The following is a 27,761-nucleotide window of genomic DNA, read 5'->3' as shown; positions in this document are numbered from 1 at the left end:
AGAGTAGCTTTATTTCTAATTAAAGATAAATAACCCAAATTGACTACATTTTACACAATTACATTTATTTTTATGTGCCAATTTTCTCCCAAAGTCCAACCATCTTCTTCTCCATCACAAAAGCAAATTAAAAAAGTAAAGGAAAGAGGGAGGAAATTAAAGTTGGAGTGGAAAAGATTCCCTCCCATTTATTCCTCATTCCTAATTTTAGAGACAGGTTCAGAACATTTCCCCTCACCATTTGATAAATGCTTTGTGATTTTTGTCCAAATTTGTACTCAATCTATTCAGAAATATTATAAAGGTGAGGGTTAGTAAGCCAAGTGAATGGACCCATCTAATTTTGCTCCTTCCCACTAAAATCACATGGAGGTTAAATGAAAATAACACCAGCAGCAGCAAATGTGCATTCGAGAGGAAATAGGAAAGGATGCAGCAGAAATAAAATATTTACCAGTAGGCAAGCGTGAGGCCGTGGCTGGTGGGAGAAACCAAGCCAGGCCCACAGTGGGAACACGGAGCACCCCGGGCCCACACCCCAAACCCTCCCTGGGCTCAGGACTCAGGTGCTCGTCAGCTGGGCCCCTCCACAGGCTCCCCAGGGAGGACCCCAGGGTGCTCAGCAGGGCCTGCTGCCCGACAAGCAGGAGACTGGGAGCTGAGCCAAGAGAAGAGCCCATGGGATGTCAAACATGACAGCGAAGGCCTGTCCGGAATGGAAACGGTGCCCAGGCCAAGGGGGCGGAGAGGGTGGGGGATGCGGGATTCCCAATAGGTCCGAAGAAAACGAAGCTGGAGGTGAAATAAAAGAAGAAAATTATTGCTCGGCCCGTGTGGCTCCGTGGTTGAGCGTTGACCTCTGAACCAGGAGGTCACGGTTCGATTCCCGGTCAGGGCGCAGGCCCGGGTTGTGGGCTCCATCCCCAGTGTGGGGCCTGCAGGAGGCAGCCGATCCATGATTCTCTCTCCTCGTTGATGTTTCTGTGTCCCTCTCCCTCAAAGAGCGTGGGGTACGTGATGTGTTCGGCACCTCACAGAAGGCCACACGCAGAGGGACTTGAATGGAGGCGATGGTGGTGATGGGGGGGATCTCAATTCCGGGCTGCACGCGGCCTCGACAGAAGCAGAGTCAGCCCGTGCCCTTCTTGTTGTAAAGCGCTAACACGTGTTTCCTGTGGCTCCCGCCAGAAATGCTGCAGGGCGAGAGCTATAAGCGGAAGATGATGGCGGTCATGTCCTTGGAGGTGATCTGCCTGGCCAAGGAGGAGTACTGGCGGTGCATTCTGGACGCAGGTGAGGACAGTGGATGAACCGGCGCTGGCTTCTGCTGTGTCTTGCCGGGGGCTCTATTCCATTCAGTGGATCCCTTTAAGATCCATTTTTCTTTTTCCCGTGGGCCCTGCACAGGGTCAAATAACGACAGAAATCCCCGTTCTCTAAAAACATGCAAGTTTAGCAATGATAGGAAGTTACCACGCTGCTGCTCGGATTTGCTGCTCTTGCTTAGAAATTATCTGTGTTCCGTATTGACATGGTTCGCCTTTTAAATGAGAAGTTGCCTCTGCGGGCTCCGCGGCTGCCCTGGGCTGGCAGGCAGCTCTGCCTGCAGACGTAGGCTAGCTGCTTGCCCTCCCTAAGCCTCGTTTCCTCGCTAATAAACCGGCCCCCACCTCCTGGGGTTGTTTGGAGAACAGCCCTGTCCGACAGAACTTTCTAAATTGATGGGAATGTCCAGCCGGCGCTGTCCCACGGTGGCCAGTACTCTCACGTGAATATTGAACGCGCACGAGGTGCTCAGAAACATTTGTCGAACGAGGGGGTGAGAAAGTTACTCTGGGGAGTCCCTATATGTGCTCCTAAAAACGCGTGCCAACGTTCCACGTGTAAAAGTGAACCACAGATAAACAAGCCACGGGGGAGATTACATTTCAGGCAAATAAACAAAGCCCGAATTGTGCCTATTATACTCGCCAGCATTTTGTGTTTGGGGTGGAATGTGCTGTTTTCTTTTTATTTTTTATTATTTTTTAATATTTTTTTTATTTTATTTTTTTACAGAGAGGAAGGGAGAGGGATAGAGTTAGAAACATCGATGAGAGAGAAACATCGATCAGCTGCCTTCTGCACACCCTCTACTGGGGATGTGCCGGCAACCAAGGTACATGCCCCCGACCAGAATCGAACCCAGGACCCCTCAGTCAGCAGGCCGACGCTCTATCCACTGAGCCAAACCAGTTAGGGCATCTTTTTAAAAAAAATATATATTTCTTTTGATTTCAGAGACAGAGAGATAGAAACATCAATGATGAGAGAGAATCATGGATCGGCTGCCTCCTGCAGGCCCCACACTGGGGATGGAGCCCACAACCCGGGCCTGTGCCCTGACCGGGAATCAAACAGTGACCTCCTGGTTCATGGGTCGGTGCTCAAGCCCTGAGCCCCGCCGGCCGGGCGGCTGTGCTGTTTCCTTTCACAGAGAACTGATATAACAAGCCGTCAGCTGAAGCCCGAGTTCCTGTGTCCACCAGGCCCCATGATTCCTGGGCCAGTTCTCCTCACTCAGGCTAAGCTTGCTTTTACTTCAGGTTGTTTTTCAGGTGCTTGTCACAATACGGGTGAAACATAATACAGTGCTCACATACCTGCACAGACACTGCCTCACACACCGGGTGCAATCAACAACACGTACTCCCCTGTACAGCAGCTCAGAGAATGAATTTGTCCATGATCTTATGCCAGAATTCAGTGTTTCAAAGATGGCTTAGGGCAGTGATGGCGAACCTTTTGAGCTCGGCGTGTCAGCATTTTGAAAAACCCTCACTTAACTCTGGTGCCGTGTCACATATAGAAATTTTTTGATATTTGCAACCATAGTAAAACAAAGATTTATATTTTTGATATTTATTTTATATATTTAAATGCCATTTAACAAAGAAAAATCAACCAAAAAAATGAGTTCGCGTGTCACCTCTGACATGCGTGTCATAGGTTCGCCATCACTGGCTTAGGGTTACCAATCGGAAATGTATGTTCCCGTGCTATGTGAGCACTAAATGTGTGAACAGTGAGAGCTCTCTACATTATAGACAAGAGAGAAAAGTGCATGCATGTCATTTTCAGGAATAACTGTATCGGTATGTTATAGAGTTATTTGCTAATTATTTACATGTCAATGTCCATAAACTTATTTATTTATTTATTTTAAAATATGTTTTTATTGATCTCAGAGAGGAAGGGAGAGGGAGAGAGAGAGAGAGAGAGAAGCATCAATGATGAGAGAGAATCATTGATCGGTTGCCTCCTGCACACCCCACACTGGGGATTGAGCCCGCAACCCAGGCATGTGCCCTTGACTGGAATCACACCCGGGACCCTTCAGTCCACCAGTCAAGGCTCAACCACTGAGCCAACCCGGCCAGGGCCATAAGCATTATTTAAATCTTATTATGATCCATGGACTACAAGTGGTCACAAAATAATCCATGCTTTTTCTGATCTCTGCTGCAGGCACCATTCCCGCCTTAATCAACCTGTTAAAAGGCTCCAAGATGAAGCTACTGTGCAAGACGGCGGGGCTGCTGAGCAACATCTCCACGCACGCGAACGTGGTGCACGCCATCGTGGAGGCGGGGGGCATCCCGGTCCTCATCAGCCTGCTGGTGTCCGAGGAGCCCGAGCTGCACTCGCACTGCGCCGTCATCCTGTACGACATCGCGCAGCTCGAGAACAAGGAGGTCATCGCCAAACACGTGAGTGCCCGTCGGGGAGCATCATTCCGACGGCCAGTCATTCCCTCATCGAGAAGAAGCTAGAACAGGGCCCGCTGCCCCGCACACCCATCCCCGTTGTCCCGGACAGAGAGCTGAGTTCCTTCTCCGGTCCCCTCAAGGCAGAGCCCCTCACTGTGGACACCTGTCCTCTGCCTGCACTGTCTGTGGCCAGTGGGGGGGGGGGGTGCTCTCCCCCCGTGGACACCTCCTACTCATGCATCATGGCTCACATCGCAGAGGCTGCCTCGCTTTATTGGAAGTGAGGTTGCCTTCCTGTGTCTGATCTTCTTGAATACTCTTTTTAAAAATATATATATTTTTTATTGATTTCAGAGAGGAAGGAAAAGGGAGAGAGAGATAGAAACATCCATAATGAGAGAGAATCATGGATCGGCTGCCTCCTGCAAGTCCCCCACTGGGGATCAAGCCCACAACCCGGGCCTGTGCCCTTGACCGGAATCTAACCTGAGACCTTTCAGTTCACAGGCTGACGCTCTATCCGCTGAGCCAAACCGGCGAGGGCTTCTTGAGTACTCTTCCATGATTTCTTTCCTCCATTTAAAATTAGGAAATGCTGTTCACATTTAAAAACAACAATCTATTTTGCGCAGATACAATCGCCAGTAATGAGCACACCTGCAGTGGCACAGATTTCCAAACGGGCTCTGTATTCAACGGATCTTCGGCAGTTGCTCTACTTTCTCGATATGTTATTCAATGTTACAGCGAACTGGCAGCCTCGATTGATTTGGGTCTGAAGGAAGCTATAATACGTTTGTAGAATACTCACCTTCACAGTACAGCCCACACTATTCTCAGCGCTGTGGTCCCTGCCACGCCGGGTGCCATGTCAGTAGACATCTTCGTTTACGGGTCGCATCTGCAGCGGGTTGTAGACGTGTGGCTCTCAGTGAAGGCTGCCTGCCGCTCAGATGAAGGCCGTTGGGATTAAGCGAGCTGTTCTCCTTCAGAACGGGATCCCAACGCTGATAAACCTCCTGAAGCTGGACATCGAGAACGTGCTGGTGAACGTCATGAACTGCATCCGGGTCCTGTGCATGGGCAACGAGAGCAACCAGCGAGCCGTGAGGGACCACAAGGGCATGCAGTATCTCATCAATTTCCTGAGCTCCAGCTCGGGTGAGCCTCTATTTGTGCATTATTATTATTGTTATTTTTTTAAAAATATTTTATTGATTTTTTACAGAGAGGAAGGGAGAAGGATAGAGAGTTAGAAACATTGATGAGAGAGAAACATCGACCAGCTGCCTCCTGCACACCCACTACTGGGGATGTGCCCGCAACCAAGGTACATGCCCTTGACCGGAATCGAACCTGGGACCCTTCAGTCTGCAGGCCGTCGCTCTATCCATTGAGCCAAACCGGTCAGGGCTTTTTTTTTTTTAATATATATATATTTTATTGATTTTTTTACAGAGAGGAAGGGAGAGGGATAGAGAGTTAGAAACATCGATCAGCTGCCTCCTGCACACTCCCCACTGGGGATGTGCCCGCAACCAAGGTACATGCCCTTGACCGGAATCGAACCTGGGACCCTTGAGTCCGCAGGCCGATGCTCTATCCACTGAGCCAAACCGGTTAGGGCTATTATTGTTATTTTTAATATATTTTTATTGATTTCAGAGAGGAAGGGAGAGAGAGAAACACCAGTGATGAGAGAGAGTCATGGATTGGCTGCCTCCTGCACGCCCTCCACTGGGGATGGAGCCTGCAACCCAGGCCTGTGCCCTGACCGGGGATCAAACCCTGACCTCCTGGTTCAGAGGTCGGCACTCAACCACGGAGCCACGCCGGCGGGCCGTATACACTGTCCACATTTGACTTTACAACAGGAGAAGCGAATCTGCTGTGTCTTCATAGTCTTGCTTTTTAAGAGACGTACCTGACTGGCTCTTGAATTCCCCCGCAGACTTGCTGAAGGCCGTGGCCTCGGCCACCATAGCGGAGGTGGCCCGCGACAACAAGGAAGTGCAGAACGCGCTGGCGGCCGAGGGAGTCATCCCGCCGCTGGTGGCCCTGTTCAAGGGGAAGCAGCTGAGCGTGCAGGTGAAGGGCGCCATGGCCGTGGAGGCCCTGGCCAGCTACAACCCGTCCATCCAGAGAGCGTTTCTGGAAAACTCCCTGAGTAAATACCTCCTCAAGCTCCTCAAGGTAGGAACGGGAGGCCCAGTGTCCTTTTCCTTAGCCACAGTATTCACTATTGACTTGAGCTCAGTGCAAAGAAAACTGAAGCCCCTAGAATAAACGTTTTCTAAAATGGGGTGTTCCAGCCATGCCGGCCTGGCTCAATGGTTGGACATCGACCTATGAACTAGGAGGTCAAAGATCAATGCCCAGTCAGGGCACAGGCCCGGGCTGCAGGCTTGATCCCCAGTGGGGGCGTGCAGGGGGCAGCCTATCCATGATTCTCTCTCATCATTGGTGTTTCTCTCTCTCTCTCTCCCTCTCCCTTCCTTTCTGAAATCAATAAAAAATATATTAAAACAGCTCAGTGATTGAGCATTGACCTATGAACCAGGAGGTCACGGTTCGATTCCTGGTCAAGGCACATGCCCGGGTTGTGGGCTCCATCCACACTAAGGGGCCATGCAATGACTCTCATTGATGTTTCTATCTCTTCCTCTGCCTTCCTCTCTGAAATCAATAAAAAAATATATATAAAATATATATAATATATATAAAAGCAGGCTATTCCTACAGTAGTAAACACGTGCTCACTGAATGAACGGATTTTCTCTTAAATAGGCCTTTGAAATCAGCGTGAAGGAACAAGGGGCTGTGGCACTCTGGGCCTTGGCGGGACAAACGCTGAAGCAGCAGAAGTACATGGCCGAGCAGATCGGGTACAACTTCATCATCAACATGCTCCTGTCGCCGTCGGCGAAGATGCAGTACGTTGGTGAGTTGCCTTCCAGGCGCAGCTCTGACCCGTGAGCACTGGGCTCCGGCGTGCTGCCTGCTTTCTCATTTTATTTTTTTTTTAAATATGTTTTTATTGATTTTATTTATTTCAGAGAGGAAAGGAGGAGAGAGAGAGAGAAACATCAATGATGAGAGAGAATCATTGGTCGGCTGCCTCCTGCAACCCGGGCCTGTACCCTGACAGGGAATCAAACCCGTGACCTCCTGGTTCATATGTCGGTGCTCAACCACTGAGTTACATTGGCTGGGCTATTTTATTTTTAAATATATTTGTATTCATTTCAGAGAGGAAGGGAGAGGGAGAGAGAGAGACATCAGTGATGAGAGAGAATCATGGATTGGCTGCCTCCTGCACGCCCCACACTGGGGATCGAGCCTGCAACCCCGGCCTGTGCCCTGACCAGGAATCAAACCGTGACCTCCAGGTTCATAGGTCAATGCTCGACCCCTGAGCCACGCTGGCCGGGCTGCCTGCTTTTCTTTTCCAGGAGGCGAAGCAGTCATCGCCCTGAGCAAGGACAGCCGGCTGCACCAGAACCAGATCTGCGAGGGGAACGGCATCGCGCCGCTGGTGCGCCTGCTGAGGATCAGCAAGCTGGCGGAGGGCACGCTCCTGAGCGTCATCCGGGCCGTGGGGTCCATGTGCATCGGTGCGTGACCCCTCCTCGGTGTTCAGACCATCGAGATGCTTCCCTTCCTCTCGGCCCACTGCCAGAGCCCGCCGCCATGTTTAATGTAGATATTGCGCTTCTAATTCTCCAAGACCTGACTGAGGACAAGTGGTGAAGCTCAATTTCTTACATAGGTTCTGTTCTTGCACTCTGGTTAGAGATTTCAACCAGAATATTCCTCTAGTCATTTTTATAAAATCAAACTGTAGCATCATAAGCTTAAGTACCTGGCACGTAATAATTCTTCAATAAATGGCAGCCATTATTGTTCCTTGATAGTCTAATATTTATAATTTTGTTGTTTTGTGACTTAGAAAATTGTATCCACTTCTAATAGTAAGTAGATTTTCCACTTCACTTTGCCTTTTAAAAACTTAATTCAGGTTAAATCGGTGTCGCTATAGCATTCCCTTTTGTCATTTACTCATCATATTCTTTTACAAGAGGACACATCCACTGGTGTTTATTTGCTTTTCAGTAAGTTTAGATCCCTGAGGGGGACAGCACCCCTGGAGTCTGTGCCCAGTGGCCTAAGCCGGAAGGGGCTTTGGAACTCAGCACGAGCCACGCGCTGTGTCCGTGAGAGTCGCCTTTCCCGGGTGACTCGGTGTGTCCAGCTCTTGGCTTGGTGCTCATGAGCGCGTCTCTGGCCCAGAGAGAATCCCGTTTCCTCTCGAGCACACACACCTTCGCTGAGAAGAGCTGTGCGCTCCCTCTGGTCCCAGAGATCCCGCGTAAGCCATCAGCTAAGACCTGGACCACAGCCTCCGGACCGTTAGAGGTCCTGTTCCCAAAGGGCCCAGAGCCCGCAGCCGCAGCTCCGCGCACCCCCAGGCCGAGGGGGCCGAGCTGGCTAATCGTGTGGTGCAGGGCGCTCCGTCAGCCAAGCACACCGCCCTTGCCAAGATGGAAAAACATCTCATGATGTGGCGTCTTCCAGGTGTCGCCCACACGAGCAACCCCATCAGCCAGCAGTTCATGGTGGAGGAAAACGCCTTCCCGGTGCTGATCCAGCTGCTGAGGAGCCACCCGTCCCTGAGCATCAAGGTGCGTGAGGCTGTAGGGGCTCTTTCCCACGCGGTAAAAAGTAACATAAATGGGACATTTTAAGATTAAATGGTATCATTTGCAAGTTCGCGAGTACAATGCAGATATGAAACTTCTAAACAAAACTCTAGAGGTTTCACACAAAAAAGTTGCTACAAAGATCGTCAATTTTATTAAAATATTTCTTCAAAACAGGAACGTCTGTGTCCTCCTCAGGGATGATTCCCAGCATTTCATCCCTGCGTCCTCAGACACTGGTTGCTAAAGACTGGGTGGGGGTCCCAGGGATGTGGGCTGTAGGTAGCAAAGTTTCTCAACTCTAAGTGAATCCTGTCGTTGCTACGCCCACGAAACAGCCCCACCTTCTGTTCCTCAAAGTAAACGTTGCCAAGTAGCACTACGAGCTGTGGAGGAGCCGTCCACTCCCTCACTGACCGCTAGCAGAGCGCCCTTAGTGAGATGACGTGCACATCTACTCCAACCCCTTCCTAAAGCTCTGCAAATCCAGGACATCGATAGTTGGCCAGGCAGGAAATGGTAGCAACCAAGAACACATTTTCTCTTCAAAACTTGGTATGGGCTCTATTGGAAATGAGAAAATAGAAATGACCAAAGAGGAAAATATGTAAGTAAACATCACATTATTTCTTTTAAGGAACGTGTTTGTTACCAGAAAAGATGTTTTGAGTTATGTGGCTTTTCTGGCTATGAAAGAGATTATGTTTGTACTAGAGGCCCGATGCACGAAATTCGTGCAAGTGGCTCAGCCCTCCCAGCCCCGGCTTCGTCCAGAAGGTTGTCCAGAAGGTCGTTCAGCTGTCTGATCTAATTACCATATTATACTTTTATTATTATAGATGGGAGTTGGATTAGGGAAAAGAAGGAAGGAGCTCATGCTAGCGATGTTTTTGGCTTGAATTATAGTGAAAACTACACTGACTTTCAAAGTACCAATACATTTCGTAAGACTATGGAAAATGCCACGTAAAGTACATTTTTATTTTTAATCATGCATTTTCATGGCAAAAGAGTTTTCACATCAATGGCACCTACCTATAATTCAGTATCGATTCTCAATGAGCTCTTAAAACTTGTTAAAACAGAACAGAGATACACTTCAATACTTTCCCGCAAATAAAATTCTATAGTAAATGAAATACTTCTGCAACAGTCGTGCTTTTCAAACCCGTAACATTTTTCATAGGAATGCAGAGTGTAGTTCCTAAAAGCGTAACCACTGCATCCTCGCAGTACCCAGGTTCGTTTACATCATTTAAAGGACTTCAAATCATGACCCCAGAAACGGAGGCCAACTCTCAGTGCTCCTCCGAGGGCTCTGCTTACCTCACAGGCGGTCCAGAAAGGCTCACAACGCCCAGGCCGGTATCTGATAAGCAGTTCAAAACAGCTTAACCCCTGCCAGGAAATTCATTTTTTAAAATATATTTTTATTGATTTCAGAGAGGAAGGGAGAGGGAGGGAGAGATAGAAGCATCAATGATGAGAGAGAACCATGGATCGGCTGCCTCCTGCACGCCCCACACTGGGGATCGAGCCCATAACCTGGGCATGTGCCCTGACCGGGAAGCAAACTGTGACCTCCTGGTTCATACGTTGACACTCAACCACTAGCCACGCAGGCCGGGCCCATGCCAGGAAATTTTTTTTTTTAATTTAGATAAAGAAGGGATACACCTGTGCCCAGCACACAGCAGCAGGACCTTTCCCCCGCTGTTTGAAACCCATAAGGAACATTCCTCCCAAAGTTGTAAATGCCAGTGAGAGCTGGGATCCATGGGTTTTACAGTATCTTCAGATTAGTACATCCCATATCAATGTCTGCCTGATAAAAAATGCCAGTGGATCAGCCGTGAGTGAAAAATAACCTCTGAAATCCACGTGTCCAGGTGGAGGTGGCCTTCTCTTTGGCCTGCATTGTCCTGAGGAATAAATTGCTGCAGAAGGAATTGCAAGAAAATGAAGGGTTCAAGTATGCGGATGTCCTCTTCCTTTTGCACGCCCAGGATAAGGTAATCCCCTTACAAATATCAGCGGTCATAATGCCCAGGATAAGGTGATCCCCTTACAAATATCAGCGGTCATTTAGAAGAAGGTTTTGAGACAACCTCCTCAAATAACTGCCAAGTCTTCTTCATGGCGGGGTTCAAGCGCCTTACTTCAGAAATGGGAAATCTCTCAGGGAGGCCCTTAGTTTGTATTGGTCGAATGATCCTGTCCCACACTTCTCACAGTTAGCACACTTCATTTTTGAAATGTAGCAGTTTTATGTGTTGGGTCAAGCCAAAACAAAAACAAAACAAAAAAATCACCCAATCTCTTCTATCCGGAATGCATCAAATCTTTGACCCAATTTTATGAACTTTCAACCACCCTCTGTGGTCTGCTGCTTCTGCAATATTCTAGAATGGTGCTTCTCAGTCTACTTGTGATGAAGGAATAACTTTCCCCCACTGATCTGTTAATTATATATATTAAAAAAAGCTTTATATTTTGCAATAATTTTAGACTTCCCAAAAATTTGCCCAAACCATACTGAGTGTCCTGGGATACCCTTCATCCCGTTTCCCTGATGTCAACCAGGAAATGAACATTGACACGTTACTATGAACCGATCTGCAGGCCTGATTTCAATGTTGCCTATTTCCTCACAAAGTGCTCTTTCAGTCCCGGAACCCAGTCAGGGATTCCACATTGCATCTCGTCGTCGCGTCTTTCTTTTTAGTCTCCTGCCATCTGTGAAGCGCAGGCCTTGGGATTTCAGGGTTCCACGTCTTGCCTGATCTTGACAATCTTGATAAGTGCAGGCCCGTTGTTTCGTGGCCTGCCCCTCAATTTGACTCCTTTGATGTTTTCTTATGATTAAACTGAGGCGACGCATTTTGGCAAGGACACCGTAGCAATGACACGGTTTTCTTCACTCACCTTCCCAGCAGGTACACGACACTGATGTGTCTTATGACTGGCAGTGCGAACTTGGGGTACTTGGTCAGAGCGGTGTCTGTGAAGTTACTGTTTTTTCCTTTATATGTAAGACATACCTTCAGATGAGACGCCCCGAGGCCATGCGAATATTCTGTTTTGCCTTGTATTTTGCTCATCGATTTTAGCATGCGCGGATCAACAGGATTACGGTGGCATTGACCTGATGGTGATTATTTTTTTAATTCCCTCCTTCTTCCACTGGTATTTAACTGTAAGAAAGACCCATGTCTTTAAAATGCTTATTCTCAGTTTCTGGAATTCTGTTGCAACCATTTCGTGGACTATCGCTGGCCCGTGGGCCACACCGTGAATAGCACTCACCCTAGAAAAACTCCGGGTCCTCTGTGACCTACAGTACATTTGGCGGCGAGGGAAGAACATTGCCGACCACGCCTCTCTCCGCTCTGAGAGATCTGGGAAGGGGAAAGAAGAGCTGTCACTGCATTAGTTTTTTTCGGTACGTAATTGGACTTCACTGTGGTGCACAAAAGATGCAGTTCGCTTTAATGACCTGGAGAATAATAGGGTGAGGAGTCCGCATTCATGTCTGCCTCTCAAAGCCGCCTTTCTCCCTCTCTACTCTTCCTGCCACCTGTCCGTCTCACACCCTCTTCCTCAGGGACAGCTCTCTGCTCCCTTTTCTCCTCCTGCCCATTTCACTTCCGTTCCCCTTCCCTCCCAACCACCTGCTTCACTCTCTGGACCTTATCCCCCTTTTTTTTTTTAAAAAAAAATATATTTTTATTGATTTCAGAGAGGAAGGGAGAGGGAGAGAGATAGAAACATCAATGATGAGAGAGAATCACTGATCAGCTGCCTCCTGCACAGCCCACACGGGGGCTCGAGCCTGCAACCCGTGTATGTGCCCTGACTGGGAATCGAACCGTGACCTGGTTCATAGGTCAATGCCAACCACTGAGCCACGCTGGCTGGACCGGACCCTATTCTTTAAACCTAATACCTTTCTTCTTGCCTACGGCCAGGTGACCACTTTGTGTATCTATAATTTTTATTATGAAAAATTTCAAACAACTCATGGTCAATCTTATTTCCTCTATCTACCTATTCACCATCCCTGTGTTATTTTTAAATCAAATGTCAGGGATCATCTAATCTTATCTGTAAATATTTTTCAGTGTGTACATATGGCATTTTTATATGATAACTCATAGTGGCAGAAGAAAACTCACTAAGATTAATTGTTCTCTCTCTAATACTGTTCAAATAAAATGTTAAAAATAAGGCTTAGTCATAAGATTATCTTTTGGGCCTATCTGGAAAACCTACCATACTTGTTCATCCTTGGCAAGCAGATGGTCTCTAAAGGAAAATTATTATTTGCTCTTTTCCCAGCCCTAAAATGTTAAAATGTGATTTTAAGAAGTAAATCACTTTTATTTAAAATTTCTCTTTTAGAATACAATACAAAAGAATTTTACAAATGAGCTTATTTTAAGAGATGATAATCGTCCCACAATGCATAATATGCAATAGATAGCCTGTTGTACAAGGGAAGTTTTGATTTATTAACTCCACTTTGAAATGTTGGGAAAAAATGTTAAAACAAAATAGTCAAGGGAAAATAAAATTACAGCGTTTCCTGTTACCATTTAGATAATCGGTTGCATAACCAGTAATCTAACATTCCCTTTAAAAATTAATTTTTCCTCTTTTCTTCTACCTGATACCACAACCTAATCCTCTATTTTTTCTGTTCAATAACATTCTGGAGTAACTATTATCTATTCTCGCCAATACATCAATGTCCTATTTTACTCCTAGAGGTAAGAATGCAATATATTTTAACAGGCGAGAATGAAACCCTCTGACCATGATAACATGGTAAGTGAAGTGGCTAAAGATAACTCATGTCTCTCCTGTTTCTAGGACATCCGCTTAAGAGCAGGCTATGCGTTAACCCTTTTTGCCTTCAATGACGTCTTTCAACAATATTTAATTTTGGAAAATGGAATAATGACCCTGTCCATCTTTGAACCTTTTCTTGAATCAACCATTGAAACCGAGAAGGCGATGGCAGCATTTCAGGTGTGACATCGGAGCTGACGTTTCCATGGGTGTCGTGTTAGTGAAAACTTGAACATTAGAAAAAAGTTTGGATCTGGAAAAGTGGTTCCTGGTTTGTAAAATTCACAGTCGTTTTCACACCAGCCCCTTTCACATCATTAGAAAAACAAAACACATTACCTGTGAGGATTTCTTCATTTATATGGAACTTTACAAGTTAGAATGGAAGTTTTGCCTTTATACATCACCTGATGTTTATAAAATGCAGTTGGGTGGATATGCAGGTAGAGGTATTTTCGTCACCTGCGTTTGATAAGGAAATAGCGCAACATGGCATCCAACACAAGAGTTCTACTGCAGGGTCTTTAGCTGACCACACTCATGCTCCAACCCGAGACAGCTAGACGTATCTGGGTTCTTCTGTCTTATTCTCCCTCTTCTTTTTTCCCCTATGATTTTTAGGAGAAGTATTTTCTTTCTCTTTTTTTAAAGTTATTATTTATTTATTTATTTATTTTTATTTTTGTTAATCCTCACCCAAGGATATTTTCCCATTGAATTTTTTTTTAGAGAGAGGGGAGACACACACACACACACACACACACACACACACACACATCAATGTGTGAGAGACACATTGGTTGGTTGCCTCCTGCACAAGTCCCAACCGGAGTCAGGGATCTAGCCTGCAATCAAGGTGCATGCCCTCGACCAGAATCGAACCCAGGACCCTTCAGTTCCTGGGCTGACGCTCTATCTACTGAGCCAAACTGGCTGGGGCGAGAAGCTTTTCATATGAACCCTACTTCAAGGATATAAAAGTTACAAACGTTGTAGAAAGAATACTATGGCCTCCCATGGTCACTAAAATGACCAGATAGGGCCAAGGACTCTAACTCCTACTCCTGCCTCTTGCTTCCCTCCCTTTTCTCCCCCCTCCCTTTTTTTTCTTTTTTTCTTTTTTGCTTCTCTTCTAGTCAATCATGCCAAATTACTCCTCTTACCTCCCTGAGATGTACCAAATCAATCAATCAATGCGTTAATAAAAGCTTAATCAGCGAGGCTGAGTAGAAGATGCTCAATGATTCTTTGCTTCTTTTTTGTTTGTAGATTATTATATTAGCTAAAGTCATCATAGATGTGGACCATATCACTTTGTCTTCAAGAGGAGTTACTATTCTGATTGATAGTCTGTATTCCCTTCAGTCCACCACGATTGTCTTGACAGGTAAGAAATGACTAGCATCTAATTGTAGCCGCCTAAAGCTAGTTGTGCAAACACGTTTCTGTAACCTGAGCCCGAGTAAAGAAATCAGCCCGACACTCTGTCACGCAGCTGGAAGCCTGGGCCCACAGGGGAACATGCCCGTCTATTCTGCACCCCAACGAGGAGCAGAAACTCTGAACACGGCCTTTTTTTATTTACTACATTTTCAAACCCTTCCTTCTTTTTTCCAGAATTCAAAATGAGAATTCAACTCTGAGCTACCATAAGAGCATGCACACACTGACTGACAGTAGCGACAGATTTGTGCCGATGCCCCTGCGTCTGGCTTCCTTTTGACCAATGACACATGTTTTGCTAACAGTGAAGGGTTCCCTACACTGATCTGTGGTACAGCAAGACAAGGGGGCCAAAGAGCGGTCTCGACACCATGCTAACCACGTTACTGTATCGAGTCCAGATCCAACTCCCCAGATGATCAATAAGTAGTCATTGACTTCATATATCACTCTCAACATGACATGGAACAGTAGCAGAATAACAGCCCAATGGAGGAACTACTACCAGAAATCTTAATAATAAAAAGCTCATATGCAAATGGACGTCATGCCCTCACGCCATAAGGACCGCTCAGCAGGAGGTGCTGGAGCACCTCTCGGGCCTGGCGCTCCAGCGGGAAGCGGGAGGCGGGGCACCTCCTCACGCGATTTCTAGCGCTGGACCCCTAGTAAATAAATAAACAAACAAACAAACAAATAAATAAATAAATAAGGTATTTGCTCTTTAGCTGAAATGGGCTACGTGAAGGCAGCAGAGGAACCTCGACGTGATGTCCTGGGAAGAAAACCTCGGACTTTCAGGCGTCCCCTCTCTTACGTAACCTGCTTCACTTGCGCTGTTTGTGACAGGAACCCAGACCATAATGTGGGGGAAAATTTATTCTAAATATAAATACTTTTTCTCAGCACTTCATTAGCAGACATGTCTGATGACTCAGACGTTTTTAATATTATGTGCAGATAACCAAGAGCACAGCTTGTCCATAGCACAAAGCCTTTTTCTCGTTTAATTTGTAGGGAACTTAATAGCCAGCCTGGCTCACTCCAGAGCTGGGATTCCAGCGGCGTTTGCCTCATTAGGGACAGTCCAGCGGCTCTGCTACCATCTGTACTCCGGAAAAGAAGAGGTAAAATCAAAAGTAATGTTAGCCCAGCCGGCGTGGCTCAGGGGTTGAGCATCAACCTATGAACCAGGAGGTCCCGATTTGATTACCGGTCAGGGCACATGCCCGGGTTGCGGGCTCCATCCCCAGTGTGGGGCGTGCAGGAGGCAGCTGATCGATGATTCGCTCTCATCCTTGATGCTTCTATCTTTCTCTCCCTTCCTCTCTGATATCAATAAAAATATATTTAAAAACAAACAAACATCAAGTAATTCTAAAACAGAATGTTCTGAGACTATAATTTGCCTCCCTCTCATCTCTGTGGGCTGATTTCCCCACAGGTTGACGGAGTTACAGAACAGTTCATGTTCCTAACACAGCCTGAGATGGTTTCTCTAGAACTATACCCGCCACCCGTAATTCCCATCCCCACAACATGGGAAAACTTGTTTTATCTTTGATAGTTAAGATTCAGTCTACCAATGAGTACACTGATGATACCGAACTTGTAATTACACTATCCCACACCATTTCATGACTTCACTGTCATTTCTGTGATTCTCTGGAATGAGTGAAAGTGGAATCCATTGGACAGTTTTCCTCCTCTGCCAAGCAGGGTTCGAGATGAGGATGGGTGTGTGAGGAAGGCGAGGCTGGCCAGTGGTGGTTTGCCTCTGAGTGTTCCCCTGCGCTTCCCCCCAAGATCTAAGGCAGTGCTTCTCCAACATTGGGGTGCACTGGGGCTCCCAGGGGAACCTGTTACGCCATATGGCTGGGCTCCATTCCCAGAGTTTCCCATCCAATACCTCTGTGCAGGCCCCAGGATGTGCATTTATTTCTAACAAGTTCCCAGGAGCCGAAGCGACTGTTCCAGGGACCACGTACTGAGAACCGCTGTCCAGGCGTGGAAGATGCCTGGGCAGTCAGATGCCAATGGCAAGCCCAGTGTGTCAGCTTCTGGTACCCAGCAAGGGCGGGGTTCATATTTACTTCATGACATTTCTTAGGCCACCACTAACAGATTTTCCTAAGAACTGCCCAGCAGTACATGTTAATTAATCATATTTATTAATTATGATTAATAATTAATCATAGCCTCATTATCCCAAGGTCACAGGCAGAGGGGACTATTTCCTTCCAGGAAAGAAAGGACTTTTCCTGTGTCCTGTAGCCTGATGCTTGTTCTTGCTTGTTTTTGCCAAAGGAAAATGTAGTTGCTTTCCCGAGCACATTATTATTATTATTATTATTATTATTAGTTGTTGTTGTTAATCTTCACCAGAGGCTATTCTTTCCTATTGATTTTTTTAGAGAAAGTGGAAGGGAGGGGGAGAGACTGAGAGAGAGAAACATCAATGTGAGAGACACACATCGGTTGGTTGCCTCCACAAGTGGGATCGAGCCTGCAACCCAGGTATGCGCCCTTGACCGGAATCAAACCCGTGACCCTTCAGTCCATAGGCCGATGCTCAACCACTAAGCCAAACTGGCCATGTCCCAAGTGCATTAATTTTAACCTACTTTTATGCTGTAGGCCAGGGGTCCTCAAACTATGGCCCGCAGGCCACATGCAAATACAAATATTGTATTTGTTTCCGTTTTGTTTTTTTACTTCAAAGTAAGATGTGTGCAGTGTGCATAGGAATTTGTTCATAGTTTTTTTTTAAACTATAGTCCGGCCCTCCAACGGTCTGAGGGACAGTGAACTGGCCCCCTGTTTAAAAAGTTTGAGGACCCCTGCTGTAGGCTCTTACCTGGTTTCCTATGACAGTCACCTAAGCAGTTTTGAAAAATCATAATGTCTAGGCTGTACCCCAAGATAATAAAATCGGTTTTGGGGGTGGACCCCAGGCTGAGTCATGTTCATAGCTAGCTATCCAGGTGACAGTGATGCACCAGCAAGACTGAGGGCCACTGCCTCTGGCTGCACCTTAGAATCCTCTGTGGCACTTCAACAACTTACAGGCCCAGGTTCCACCCTCGAAAACAAAAACCTCCTGGTGATTCTAAAATGCAGGCAGGACTGAGAACAACTAGAAACCAATGGCAGTTGACACCCCCTCTCAAAGCCTGGCTGTGACTATGGACACAGATAATGGGGCAGTGAGGGCCGGTGGGCTGGGGGTGGGGGTTGGGGGGGGGCTGGAGGGGGTCAATGGGAGAAAAAAAGGAGACATATGTAATACGTTCAACAAGAAATAATTATTTTAAAAAATAATAAAAACCTGGCCGTGAGCCCTGGCTGGTTTGGCTCAGTGGATAGAGCGTCAGCCTGTGGACGGAAGGGTCCCGGGTTCAATTCCGATCAGGGCACATGCCTGGGTTGTGGGCTTGATCCCCAGTGTGGGGCATGCAGGAGGCAGCTGATCCATGATTCTCTCTCATCATTGATGTTTCTATCTCCCTCTCCCTCTCCCTTTCTCTCTGAAATCAATAAAAGTAAATAAGTAAATAAAAATAAATAAATAAAAGCATGGCTGTTGCTGCCATCGGTTGGCATGCACATGTGCTGGCATTAGCTCCAGGGACTGTCCTGTATCTACTGAGCGCTGGCGTGGGCCCTTTAAGAGCAGAGCTCACTGGTGACGGACTGTGTCTTCCTCCTGCAGGTGCGCACAGCCTGCTCCTGCGCCCTCGGCTACCTGACCTACAACGCGATTGCTTTCCGCATCCTGCTGAGCGAGTGCAGGAATAAGCCGAATCAGTTCCTTCGAATAATAAACAGCATCAGCAGAGATGCCAGTATTAACCCGGCGTTCTTGAAGGAATTTAGAATGCAGCAAAAAGTGGGACTCCCTTCCTTAAGGTATGGTGCGCATCCGGGAAGGGGCAGGAGTGAGGTGACTGATAGAGGAGCTTTTACCGAGTGTAAGGAAGGTCAGAGCAGGGCACTCCGCGTGCTAGGAATCTGTGCCTCAGACACCCAAGGACAAGTGCATTGTGAACGTCCATCGCCAAAGCCTGTTTCACTTCTCCCCGAGCAGCAGCGAGTGCAGACACGAATGCAGCCGCAGCTTGGGGCTCCTGCCTGGCCAGGGTAATTCGAATTTCAGAAAAGTTTTGGGGAGCCTGGTTGCCTCCATGTCTGATCCAGGAAGCCATTTTGGGGTGGACTGGGGTACACTTGAGAGTTCTGAGGACCACCGCCGGGAACTTGGCCTCCAGTGGGACTTCGGGAATGACCCAAAGCGGGGTCACACCCGGCCTGGTGGTCGGAGTCGCACCACAGGCTGACCGGCACTTATTCCGAGGGTTTCGCACCCGTGTGGGAGTTTCATCGCGAACTTATGTTTCTGAAAGAGAGAGGAGAGGCGCCTGACACCAGGCACGGTTCCTTCTGGGAGTGAGCTGGATCACAAGCCTCCTGTGCAAGCCGCGCTGCTCACACGCAGGCAACGATCCTGGCAGGATGTGTTACGAACTTTGCAATCACAGAGGAGAGGGATCCGGCTTGGCTCTAAACATCAAGGTTAAGAATAGAGAAAACCGAGGGCCTCCTCAGAGTCACGGTACCTGCGATGCTGTGGAAAACGGACACCTAAAGCGCTTTCCCTAATTGTACCTAAACAGCCAGGGACATCGAAATGGCAATGGCTATCATTGACAGCGTTAGAAAGTAATGTTTGCTGGTTGGAAATAATTTAGGATAAATGACGGAACTACTATTTAATAGTCCCTCCCTCAGCTAGTCCATAAGGCAACTTTTTGGGAATTATTTTTTAAAAAAACAAAAATGAAAACCCTCCCTCAGGACACTTGTCTGCCATCTGCTGGGGAATTGTAGTAACTACACAAATCTAAGAGGACTGAGGCGAATGGCACCCCCTGTCGTTGTAAACACTCAACTCTCAGGATTATAAAAAGTCGGTAAACTGGTCAGAATGGTGAAACTGCTGGGCAAATAACAGTTAACCCATCACCAATAGTGCTATGCACCCTCCTTAGAGCAGCGGTTCTCAACCTGTGGGTCGCGAGCCCTTTGGCGGTCGAACGACCCTTTCACAGGGGTCGCCTAAGACCATCCTGCATATCAAATATTTACATGACGATTCATCACAGTAGCAACATTACAGTTATGAAGTAGCAACGAAAATAATTTTATGGTTGGGTCACAACATGAGGAACTGTATTGAAAGGGCCAGAAGGTTGAGAACCACTGCCTTAGAGCGTTTACATGGACTGTCCGCTTTATAACAACCCTGAAAAGGAGTGCGGTTTACATAACACGATGGGAAAGGCGTGAAAAGATCACTGAGACAAGCCTGGGGACTTTGGGATGATAAACATGTCCTTCCACAGAACGTTCCTTGATAGCACTGCCGGGAACAGAGATAGATCGATCGTGGTTGGATCATAACAGCTTTTTTGTTTGTTTGATTTGAGTGTCTACCTCTTCTCTGTTCCCATGCCCCCATCCACACCAAGAACGGGATAGTAGAGGAGCCCTTGGACGCGTCCATTTTGAAGTGTGGAGGGAGACATGGTTAACGGACCCGCCATGAGAACAGAGGAGACTAACACTAGCTGGTTTCATTACCACCCAGTAGCCATGAAGTTGCCTCATTAAAGGAGGAAACAGCAAATGTTCCTCATCAGAGTAATCAGGAATGCATTCATGACACTTTTATCTCTTAACTTTAATCAAGACTTGCATTTTATTACCAGGATGTTTTTGCAATACCACATTTACAGGTTATCTGTACAGGATGGTGATTAAAATAATACTTATTTTTAAGCCACAGCACCTCCCCCCCCCACACACACATTAACTCAGGTACACGTTATTATTTGACTTAAAACACTTCACTGGTACCCCATTACTTTAAAGTTGACATTTTATCATTCTTTTTAAAACACATTTTATTGATTTGTTAGAGAGGAAGGGAGAGGTAGAAGAGACAGGGAAACATTGATGAGAGAGAAACATCAATCAGCTGCCTCCTGCGCGCCCCCTGCTGGGGATGGAGCTCAAACCTGGCCATGTGCCCTGACCGGGAGTCAAATCAGCGACCCTTTGGTGCATGGGGCGATGCTCAACCACTGAGCGACCAGCCCGGCTACATGTTCTCATTCTTAATACACAGAATGGCCTGATCTTTATTCTCCAACCTCGTCTCCTATCACGTCCCAGATACCTTTACTTCTAAGCACAGCAGACTATGCAGTGCCTCTGGCCGCCCTGCTGTGCTGTTCTCAGCACTGTGATCCCTCACCCCTCCCCTCTGCCCGGGGCACGCCCCACTGCATCCCCCTGAAGACCTATTTTCTTCAAAACCCGGCCCAAGTGCCCCCAAAGCTTTCCTCGATCCCTTCAAGCAGATTCAGTGTTTCCAGTGTGCTGAGTGAGTCAATGAATATAAAACACTACCGGCGACCTGAATAAGTTAGACCACTAGATGTGGAACGTGCTACGCAGCCTCTCTATATGTTTCTAGTTTGACGAAAATGTTTTCCCTTTCAGTCTGGAGAAAAACGGAGGGCCATGCATAAATCTTCTCTCCAGAAAAGGTAATTGATTTTTCTTTTCTCTCCGGGGTGCCTTCTGGCCCTGGCACTCTGTAATCCTTTGTTCCATGTATAAAAATTCTAAAAGGCGGGGCTACTGAAAAGGCGACCTGCAAGCGTTTGTTTGGAATGCTGTACACCTAACATATCTTCCCATGGATAAGCCAATGTGACACATTTCTTTTTTAAAAAATATGTTTTTATTGATTTCAGAGAGAAAGGGAGAGGGAGAGAGAGATAGAAACATCAATGATGAGAGAGAAGCATTGATTGGCTGCCTCACACCCCACACTGGGGATCCAGCGCAAAACCCGGGCATGTGCCCTGGCTCATAGGTCAGCGCTCAGGCACTGAGCCACACCGGCCGGGCTGACACTTTACGGCCTTCCTTCCCAACACCAGTCGGCAGGAACTCCTCCTCCTTCGCCCTTTCTCACAAGCCACGCACAGTGCTAGGTCGTTACGGAAACAGCACGTACTAGTACCTAGTAAGTATGACTCAGCCACGCCCTTGCTATTGTTCTGTGCCGTGTACACCTTGTCTCGTGAATTCCTAGGGCACAGCCCACCTTTCCCTTATCCTCCGTACAGTGTCACACACAGTGGGGGGATGCCCTGGAGACCCAAGTCCAGATCTGATAATGCTACCCAGCCGGCCCCGTAGACAGAGGCCAGGAAAAACGGCTTGTTGATTTCACGTTTAGCTTAGTGCTTGCTCGAGTGTGCTTGGTGGAGGGCCAGATTCCGTCTTGCTCGGTGTGGTCACTGCCCCACAGGGGAAAGCAAGGGTGGGCCATTCAGAGGTCCCTGTGCTCCCGTCACAGGTGGGAAGGGAGAGAAGAGGAGAGAGAACAAGAGGAGGAGAACGAGCCTCATTGACTCCATCTGCGGGAAGCAAGAGGTGGGCGGAGGGGAGGCTGTATTTCCGACTATCGGGGTGAAAGGATGTCTGGTGCGGGCACAGCTCCTTCGTCAGCCGCATTCTTTCTTTACTTTAGTATTGATTTCCAAACAGCCTGGGTGCCAGGCACAGGCTGATGACGCCTTTGCAGGTGTGTGGCGACATAGGAAAAGATGTGGACAATGGAGAGAGTTTGTGGACAAAGTTAATGTCATTCAAGGGGAAGGCCATCCCTTTGAGAGAACGCCTTTGACACTGTCTTTTGGTGTTACACTATCCCTTCTTTCACAAAAGCATATTTAAAACAGTTGACATTTGGTCCTTTGTTAGTGCCAACTTGGCACAGTAAAAAGTCGGCCACCATATGTGTGGCTGCCCCGGGGTTTTGCCTGGTGACATGAAAGCCTGGACGCTGCTGAGCTGTCTCTTCGTGTGTTTGGAATGGGAAGGAAGCGGAACGATGCAGAACTAAGGGAAGGAGGCTGTGGCGATAACCCGAGGCTCAGACCTTTACCTGTGGCTCTTACTTCTTAGGGAGAGAGCACCGAAGAAAGCTAAGACCGAAAATTCAACCCCGAGATTCCTTGACCTTATTGCCTCCTGTAACTAACTTCATGGGACTCTTCAAAACCTCCAAAAAGTCCGCTGTGTCTCATAACATTTTTTCCTTTGCATCTGCAACGTCCTCAGATGTCATCCAAGTGTCAAGACCAAGAATAGTATTGCTGAGCGAACTTGGGAAACACGTTCAGAAAGATAACGTTGAGCCTGCAGAAGGTTAATAAACGCATTTCAGTGTGAACGGATTCCTGAGCAACTTTTTAAAACATTTTAATTTTAATTTTGTTGTTATATTTTTATTGATTTCAGAGAGGAAGGGAGAGAAACATCCATGATGAGAATTATCAATCGGCTGCCTCCTGCACGCCCCACACTGGGGATGGAGCCCGCAACCCAGGCCTGTGCCCTTGACCGGAATCAAAGTTGGGACCCTTCAGTCCGCAGGCCGACGCTCTATCCACTGAGCAACCCCAGCCAGGGCGAAGTGTTTTATTTGTAATTGTGGTAAAATGCACGTAACATAGTTGCGTCATCTTTTCTAATGGGGGTTCTTGATGTCGACCCTTAGCAGATCGCCCTCAGCCTGTCTCCCGGGTTAAACCAGGTCAGATTCTGGTCTCAACAGATGAGTAGAAGTTTCCGGAAGGGAAGGCCTGCACTGACACCAGAGCAGAGCCGCTGGCCGGCCGCATCGTGGGTACCTGTGTCACGTGCTGTAAAGACGTTTAAACTGGGACGCTGCCCACAGGGTCACGCTCACGGTAATGCCTGGAGGCATCGAAGGATCAATACCACAAACGCATGAGGCTTCTCACACCCGAAATGTATGCCTTTAAACATTTATTTAAAAAGAAAAGCCTGAGCTCACGACCATCGGGTACAAACGTGTGGCTGAGAAATGTGGCGGCCGCCTCGACCACCGCCACGCTGAGGGCCTCCTCCGGGGTGTCACGGAGGGGGGCTCCCCTGTGGCTCAGGACCACGTGGAGGCGGGGGCGGGAGAGTTACTCATGGAATTCCCTGAAGGAAGTGCCTTTAAGGCAGGACCAAGTAAGGAGTCTTGTCACTGTATTTGTATCCTTACCTCCTAGTCTCTCCATACAGCAAGTCACTGACTAGACCAGCGGTTCTCAACCTGTGGGTCGCGACCCCTTTGGCGGTCGAACGACCCTTTCACAGGGGTCGCCTAAGACCATCCTGCATATCAGATATTTACATGACGCTTCATAACAGTAGCAACATGACAGTTAGGAAGTAGCAACGAAAATAATTTTATGGCTGGGTCACAACATGAGGAACTGTATTTAAAGGGCCAGAAGGTTGAGAACCACTGGCCTAGACAGTTAACACCTTGTCCCGCATGGATGACATCATATAAAAGCTCCTGGTGAGATCTCCCAAAGGACATCGAACACTCGATAGCAATGTCCTTACAGTTAACGTCACTCTAATCCAGGCAGGGGGAAGGGGACAGGCCGTTAGGACACCTGCAGTACAAAGTTCCAGATTCAAGGAAATCATCCCCAAACAAAACCAAACCCTTTTCGTCACATACACTTTCATCAACTGAATAAAATTCCTCAAATGATGGATATAAATATATGTGGTCAACTGAAAAGTGCAGTGCAATAGGGTGGTGAAGGCCTGGGAGGGGCCGGTGCGGGGGGGAGGGGAGGTCAATTGGGAAAAAGAGGGGTCACCGTAATACTTTCAACAATAGAGGAATTTTTTTAAAAGTACAATGCACAACGAGAAATTACTTGCATGCCACTTGTTAAAATCTCGGATGGGTTTTCAGAAACGTAGACACATTGTGTTTGCTCCAGAGAACATACCTGTATGACAGGTATGTTTATACTTAACAGACATTCCGCTCGCCAAAGTTACCTTTTGTCTTTAGAATTCTGTGATTGACACGATTTTGGCCTGGCTCCCTTTCTAAAACTCTTCTCTCATTGGGAAAGTCAGGCTAATGTTTCAGCAGAAGCCCCCCTCCTCCTCCCCACCCCCGCCTGCTCCCCTAAAAAAGCTCCCCCTGCTCTGACATGAGAAAGGGGGGAAGACCCAGGCCTGCACACACGGGCCAGAACTCAGCAGAGCCACCGCCTTTCTCCCTGCAGGGCCGGTTCTCTACCTGCAGCATCAGCGCATCCTGCCCCCCCCAGGTGCTCTCCTGTGGTTTCTGATTTAAAAACATATGTTCTCTTATACGACCATAACACTGCTAATCTCTCAAGAGAGCAGGTGCTAAACATCAAACGCAAGAGAAGGAATAACAGAAGTCTTGATGAGCAATATTACGTATCTCCTACAATTTGATATTCAAAAATCCAAACCGAAATGTTGAAATATTACCTTTAGGGATTTTTGAAAAGCACAAATCAAATCTTCATTTTTAAAAAAAATATATTTTTATTGATTTCAGAGAGGAAGGGAGAGAGAGAGAGAAACGTCAATCATTGGTTGCCTCCTGCACGCCCCCTACTGAGCATCGAGCCTGCAATCCGGGCCTGTGCCCTGACCGGGAATTGAACCAGGACCTCCTGGCTCCTAGGTCGACCCCAACCACTGAACCACGCCGGCCGGGCTCAGATCTTCATTTTTAATTGTGGAACTTTTATGGCGGCTTCTCCAACTTCTTTGGATATATCCACCCCCAGAGGACATCTGCATCAGAATCAGACAAATCACGTTACTGCAAACATTGGCTTCCTCCTCTGTCCCTCGTTCTACAGACTGTGTGCTTAGAATTCTAACAACATACATATCTAATTTATAATTAATCCCAGGTGGTAGTAGCTCTTAAATAAAAACAAATAGGATCTCAAACCAGAATAATGGGTGAAGAAAGGCCAGTTCCATTAATAAATCTAAACTTGGAGACTTTTTAAAACCACTTTGAGGTATATTTGACATTTCTAAAAAGCTACACATATTTAATATATACAACCCAATGACTTTGGGGATTGAGATGTTTTGAAAGAAATAATTCTACACATCTCAAATACTGTAAATAAATAAAAACTTAAAATGAAGTAGGAAAATAACAAAAAAAGTCTTATGATTCTCTATAAAGCTAAGAAGGCGAAATAGTTCACCTGTAGCTGAAGGCAAACCTGCACCCCTTCCTACCCTACCCATCCCCCAGGTTCCCACTGCTTCCTCTCTGAGGCGTCACCACCTGGCTTGCTCCTTGTCTGCCTTCCTCGGTCACTACTGGCAGGAGAGGCCGAGATCCGACCCTCTTTCTTTGTTCTTCCTTAGTTCATGATTCTGGCTTCTGATTTCTGCTATTTCACTGTTACCCAACCTGGAGAAAGCCACCGTCCCCAGCCTCCACACTGCCAGGGGAGGCACCACTGCAGCAGACGGTGGATTCCACCAGAGGCTGGGCCATAGACATGGGGCAGGGCCGGGGGGCGGTTCTGCCACCACCAGCTAACTCTGCTCATTTATAATCAGCCCTAAGAGTCTGGTTCATGCAGCGACAGTGAAGGACTCCAACACGGAGAAGTTTAAAGCATCAGATGAAACAATGTAGACACAGAACTGTTAGGTCAGGGAACATAACCATCCTTCGCGGATTTATGAGTCCAGGATTAACTGAGCCCAGAACTTGGTGACAGACGGACAAACCGCACTCCTCGCTGGAGCTCTGACCCTGGAGACAGAGGAAGGCGTGCAGAGAGCAGCTGCCTGGGCCGCGTCTCAGCTGCACGGGGAAGAGCACACACACAGCCCAGTCCCCACCAGGATGCCTGGTGCACACTTCCCTCCGTTTCCCAGCATCCTCGCTGGTTCCGAGATGGATGTGACATTGCAAAAGGCAGGCCAGGGACCTGGTTTCCACTTTGTTTCCAAATGAAGGAATCCATCCCCTTACCCATCACCTGTTTCTAACCTATGACCTGTCAGATTTTTTGTAATTTGAAATTGTAGCAAACATAGTTCTTATAAGGTTCATGAAAGGTTCATGAAAGAAATGAATGTAACCAGAAGATCAATGAAAACCTCACACATAAAAGCAACATCCCGGCTTTGACTCTGATAATGCAGCTTTGCGTAAAGATAGGAAGGGTGCCACCTACTTCGGTTCGTAGCGGACGCCTTCTGTGTCGTATAAAATGCCCACGCCGGTGCGCAGTCTCTCAATCCCGTTCCTAGACCAGGATCATCGCACAGCGTGAGCAGCCCCGAGGTAAAGAAAGGCGGTCCATATCGACCTCGTGCTGAGGGAGGCACGCGTGTCCCAGGGCTTACCACGCGATCATCACGCCGTTGTCCGTGCACAGTCGGGGGGGAGGACACAGCAGGGCGCACTGGGTGGCGTCTGTTACAAGTTCCAGAGCTTTTCGGATTTTCGGATGTAGAAGTTGCTGGCAACTCCTCCAGACACAACCTGGAGGAACCGAGAAGACCAAGAGGAACAGGTGTCACGTACGGACGTCAGCCAGGCTGGCAGCTAACCTGGGAACGGCAGCAGCATGCAATCAAACACCACGTCTGACAGATGGCGACGGGCGGGTGAAACACCTGCAGAATAACGATCTGAAGAAAAATACCACAGAACACTTCACATCAGCGTGGAATCGCTCCTCTCGTTTTTGTGTTCTTTCCCTCTGACCTTTTTCTAAGGACAGTCAGAGTACAATACCTTACCGGTGGTTGGCAAACGCATCAGTCAACAGAGCCAAATATCAACAGCACTTCTTCAAAATAGACTCGCCCAGGCCGAAAACCGACTTCTGCGCATGGGCCACGAAGTTTCAATCGCACTGTACATGCGCGCCCGCACGTGGTATTTTGTGGAAGAGCCACACTCAAGGGGCCAAAGAGCTGCATGTGGCTCGCGAGCCGCGGTTTGCCGACCACGGCCTTAGACCCTGGAGTTTTTACTTATAAGCACTTTTTCTTAAACAATCCTGTAAGAACGATCGCCTTGATATCC

At 47.6% G+C, this 27,761-nt stretch overlaps 2 protein-coding genes across 2 annotated transcripts in view; one reads left to right on the top strand and one right to left on the bottom strand.

Moving 5' to 3' along the window:
- Positions 1-23,095, top strand: part of ANKAR (ankyrin and armadillo repeat containing) — a 37,756-nt gene extending 14,661 nt beyond the window's left edge. The window contains exons 9-22 of the mRNA XM_006098394.3: positions 1,189-1,293; positions 3,508-3,749; positions 4,742-4,910; positions 5,701-5,942; positions 6,537-6,690; positions 7,202-7,363; positions 8,325-8,431; positions 10,339-10,461; positions 13,322-13,480; positions 14,570-14,687; positions 15,761-15,870; positions 18,456-18,652; positions 21,308-21,354; positions 22,787-23,095. Of these exons, the coding sequence (XP_006098456.1) occupies positions 1,189-1,293; positions 3,508-3,749; positions 4,742-4,910; positions 5,701-5,942; positions 6,537-6,690; positions 7,202-7,363; positions 8,325-8,431; positions 10,339-10,461; positions 13,322-13,480; positions 14,570-14,687; positions 15,761-15,870; positions 18,456-18,652; positions 21,308-21,354; positions 22,787-23,034 (2,183 nt within the window). The 3' untranslated portion in view covers positions 23,035-23,095. The remainder of the gene's footprint in view (positions 1-1,188; positions 1,294-3,507; positions 3,750-4,741; positions 4,911-5,700; positions 5,943-6,536; positions 6,691-7,201; positions 7,364-8,324; positions 8,432-10,338; positions 10,462-13,321; positions 13,481-14,569; positions 14,688-15,760; positions 15,871-18,455; positions 18,653-21,307; positions 21,355-22,786) is intronic.
- Positions 23,096-25,224: 2,129 nt separating this feature from the next.
- Positions 25,225-27,761, bottom strand: part of OSGEPL1 (O-sialoglycoprotein endopeptidase like 1) — a 9,232-nt gene continuing 6,695 nt past the window's right edge. Inside the window, 4 exon segments of the mRNA XM_023762113.1 lie at positions 25,225-25,480; positions 26,902-26,973; positions 27,074-27,177; positions 27,180-27,212. Of these exon segments, the coding sequence (XP_023617881.1) occupies positions 25,402-25,480; positions 26,902-26,973; positions 27,074-27,177; positions 27,180-27,212 (288 nt within the window). The 3' untranslated portion in view covers positions 25,225-25,401.

Source organism: Myotis lucifugus, unplaced genomic scaffold (genome assembly GCF_000147115.1).
Source record: "Myotis lucifugus unplaced genomic scaffold, Myoluc2.0 scaffold_234, whole genome shotgun sequence".
Lineage (NCBI taxonomy): Eukaryota > Metazoa > Chordata > Mammalia > Chiroptera > Vespertilionidae > Myotis > Myotis lucifugus.
Note: the sequence above shows the minus strand (reverse complement) of the source record. Positions and strands in the feature narration are given on the sequence as shown.